This window comes from Gavialis gangeticus, unplaced genomic scaffold (genome assembly GCF_001723915.1).
Source record: "Gavialis gangeticus isolate Ggan-Ray unplaced genomic scaffold, GavGan_comp1, whole genome shotgun sequence".
NCBI lineage: Eukaryota > Metazoa > Chordata > Crocodylia > Gavialidae > Gavialis > Gavialis gangeticus.
Window position 1 is genome coordinate 10,077,881 of NW_017729030.1, and position 4,170 is coordinate 10,082,050.

General features: G+C 37.8%; 1 protein-coding gene across 6 annotated transcripts in view; it reads right to left on the reverse strand.

Annotated features, from left to right (window-relative positions):
- Positions 1-4,170, reverse strand: part of TBCK (TBC1 domain containing kinase) — a 274,925-nt gene that overhangs the window by 214,609 nt on the left and 56,146 nt on the right. For all 6 annotated transcript variants that reach the window (XM_019521937.1, XM_019521932.1, XM_019521933.1 and 3 more), the window contains 2 exons: positions 3,377-3,437; positions 1,289-1,350 (listed from right to left, as the gene is read on the reverse strand). In XM_019521937.1, coding sequence (XP_019377482.1) covers positions 1,289-1,350; positions 3,377-3,437 — 123 coding nt within the window. The remainder of the gene's footprint in view (positions 1-1,288; positions 1,351-3,376; positions 3,438-4,170) is intronic.

A 4,170-nucleotide genomic window follows, 5' to 3' on the forward strand; every position in this document is an offset into this window, starting at 1 on the left:
TTATAAAAGAAAAATCCTCAGGATTGTTTACTACAGGTTTCATCCAGCATGCTACCAAAGTAGCAGTGTAACTAACTATGCAAGTTATTCTATTCAAGTTCACTGGACTGCATATATTGAATGGCTTAGCTGGGTGAAGTTCAAAAAGTTATGGCTACTCCAGCAAGAAGGATATATATTTTTTGGTTAGAACATTCTTTCTGAAGACTCATGTCAAATTCTTCAAAACATTTTGGTTGTTCAGTTCTAAGAACTTTAGGATGCTAGGGATGCCTGTTCTGAAAGTCAGAATCTTATGTATAGTTTTGAAATGCAGGCACCCAGAATTGAGATACCCAAAATTATAAATTACTTTAGAAAGCCTGACAACTATATAATTATACATTCATAATTAAGAAATGCCAGATAAAAATTGGTCATTAAACCAGGAAAAGGTTAAAAAACTACCAACCCTTCAAAACCTGATGCTACACTAGTCCAATACATTGAGAAATAAATGTATGTTTAGATTTATTTGGACTTATAATTTGGTTACAGGCAGTCCTTGACTTAAGACATTTTGAGTTACAATGAATGGCACTTATGACATTTATAAACTGACATCCAGTTTCAACTTTATGATGCTTGATCTGACGCCATGCCAGCAAACAAGTTCACTGCATCGCCCATCTCCCTGGAAAACATCTGTCCAAACTTCCTCGGATACTTTCTTTAAGAAAGCAGACAAGACTCCAGAAAAACCTGTAGCCAAGACTCTAGGTAAGAACCCTTCAAAAAGTCCAGCAAAGTCACTTCAAAGAAGTCCTTCCAAATCAATATGATTTCGATTTACAATATAAATACATTAATGTAGCTATATTAATTATCTATAATTGACCAAGTACAAAATTCTGGTTCTTCTTGGTGAAAATAAGGTATTGAGCCTTGGTTCAGGAACCAATCCCCCATTTATAACATTGTTCCTATGGGAAAATGGGTTCCAAGTTACGACGTTTCGACTTAAGACATGGTTGTTAGCAACCAGTTGTGTCCTAAGTCCAAGGACTGCTTGTACTTATAACTAATTACAAATAGTTTGGACTATAAATAATCTGGGGAAAGGATCAAGTCTGGGTACTGTCAGCATAGAACATTTCAATCTACCTCCTACCTAATCATCATTATATTAAAAAGATCCAAGAGATAAGTTACAAATCTTTTTGAGTCAACAAAGCCATAAAAGGCTGATTTTTGCGAAATGTAAAACAGCTTTAGCTAGGAAAACACTGGCTAAAAGAGTTCCACAGACCTTAATAACGTCCAGGCAGCCATGTTCTTCAGCTAATACGGTTACAATGTCATCCACACAGCCTACAAAACAGAACAGTACAAAACATAGAGCCTAGAAAGAGAGAAATTTCCTACCTTGTTTCTTAAATCACATTTTATTTAGATTGACTGATTTTATGGTGAACTTGTTATTATATCATCTGAAAGTATATAACTTCAATAGTCCTCAGAGAAGGGAAGTATAACCCCACACACCAAGCAAGAACTGAAGCACAAAGATATTAAATAATAGGCCTAAGTTAGTGTAGGCAGCATTTTGCAGGAAGAAACTATCTAGATCTTCAGCCTTTGCCTGATGCTTTAACACTAAGTACCAGGCCACATCTCCTTACAGTTGTTGTTACAAGGATAAGTGCAGGAATTTCATATCTGTGTGGAAAACAACTCTTCCTCTCTTAACAATCTGGTTCACTACCACTTGCTGCTTCCTAGACTGAAAAAATGCTTCCTGGACTGTATATTATTATTAATGTGATGGATGGTAGTATCCAGCTGAATATTCTACATCATAAAAGGATTAAAATTAAATGGGTAACTTAAATTCTTCTGAGAATTATATATGGTCATGAGGCAACTATTCAAGACAACAAGAATTTTAGAAAGAAACAGTTTACTGAATAAAAAAGGATGTTTGCATTGAACAGAAGTTAGTTATGGCCACATATAGGCATAACATACACCAGGAGAAAAGCTTTTCTCTTGGCACAAAGAGAACATACACCCACAGCATCAAATTAGGAAACACCCATAATTTAACTTTAAGATAAAATATCTATTTATTGCTGTACTACCATTTTTCTGTGGGGGGGGTCTCATTAAAAAAACCACATATGGGATTCCAAAAAAATTACTGGTCTAGCCTTGCTTCTTTAAAATCACAACTAAAATACACTTCTGTAATATTAGCTACAAAAAGGACACAACAATAAGCAGCAAAAGCCTGGAATCAGCAAGAGATGCATTTGTTAATACCTGAAAATTCTGCTTGGATTTTGTATCTTACTACTTGGTTTTGCTCATACCAGGTTTGGAATTTTGCATACTAACATATTCGGGTAGATACTGTCTTCTCTAACTGTTGATACGGTACCTAGCACACTAGGGAGCTACCACACAAAACAACACAGGATAACTGATGTTCTATGCCAAAGCTTCCCTTTGCCCACCTAGTCAGTCTTTACCTAATGCTATCAGCAGGCTATCCTTGTGCTTTGTGTATCTAGCTTACTGCTATTGCTTTTTCCCCTCAAGAGAAGCTCCTAACTGCCCGCTGACTGTTCCCAGATAGCATTTATATTCATTTATTTGACAGATGTTGCCAAATAAAGCAGATTAGCTGTGGTGGGATGAGTCCTGACACAGCTGATCCACTTCACTGGGTAAAAAAAATGGTTGCCCACTGTCCCGGGGCCCAGTCTGGTGGAAGAACCAGAGGCATGACCCCCCCACTCAGAGATGTGCCTCTGAGACTACCTGGAACATGTTTCTACAGGAAGGTAATCCCAGCTTTCCCCACTTACAGCCCCCCCCCTCCCCCCGGAATCTGCCTGGGGCACAGCTATGCAGATGGAAAACCCTGGTTTTCCTCTCAAAGATTTGTGCCCTGGAAAATCTCCAAGGAGCATCTTTGTAAGAGGAGAAAGCCAGGTAGGCACTCCCAGGGCTTGAGGAGCCCAATCCTGCATGGGAAATTCCCAAGGTGTACAGGATTGGGCCCTGAGAAGGCTGAAGAGTGGGCAGCTCTGGGCAGACTGCACCCTCCCATCATAAACCTAGCAGATGCTTGCCACAATGGGGTGGCACATACTGATACCACCTATGGTTGCAGCCACAAATTCTGGTAATTTGTGGTGTGACAAGAGGCATGGGCACCTGTTTTCTTGGTCTTTGTCCCAGCCTAAAAATGTTTATGGAAGCACAAAAGTAACATCTGTTTCTACCCACAAAAACACCATAGTTGAAGCCTAAGCATCATGAGCAAACTGGCTAACACAGCACCAATTGTTTGAGAGCTTGGTACAAATGGCTTTGTACTTGTGTTACTCACCTAAAGTAAGTATTAGTTTTAGTCTTTGATCTATTTCCAAGGTCTGGAACAGTTTTCTCCCCTAAAAACAATATTAAAATGCAGACAGTTAAGTAGCCTTCTGTAACAGCTAGGAACACTGTACACTTCAACAATGACAATGCAGTATGAATCAGCATGTGGATATGAGAGAACTTGGAAGAGTCAGCTGAGTTGCTGCTTCTCCAAAGTTAGCTAAATGACCTTAAGGCTTCTTTTTCTCTAAAACAGAAGTAAATAAAGTGAAGTATGCTTAAGGAGCTTAAAGAATAAATTTGCAGAAATTTTAAATTCAGTTACCATCCCTCTCCTTCCCACACTCACAGTGATTACAAGTTATTACTGTATTACAGAACCTTATAATATACTGCTATGAAAAAATGATAACTAAGGTTTAGTTTTGAACATAATCATAAATCGTTACGGTACACAGTAGGTTTCAGGAAAACACTTTGCAAATCTGTTTAAACATGGTTATTCTCATTTTACAAACAAAAAAAACTTCAAACAGCAGAAGTAATTTGCCCAAGGATACAACTGCAAGTATGCAGCAGGCCAAAAAAAGTAAGAATTCACAATTTCCACCATCTTGCTCATATCATTATATTAGTTCTAGGTCACATAATAATTCATTTAGATTCTTAGTAATTTAATGATGTTCAAGAGATAACCACTGTCTGATCATTTCTTGGTGCATTAATCTTTTGGCACATTACTTTTTGTTGCTATAAACTAGTAAAACTGAGATCACATTGTGAAAATCACGTTGGGAAAAC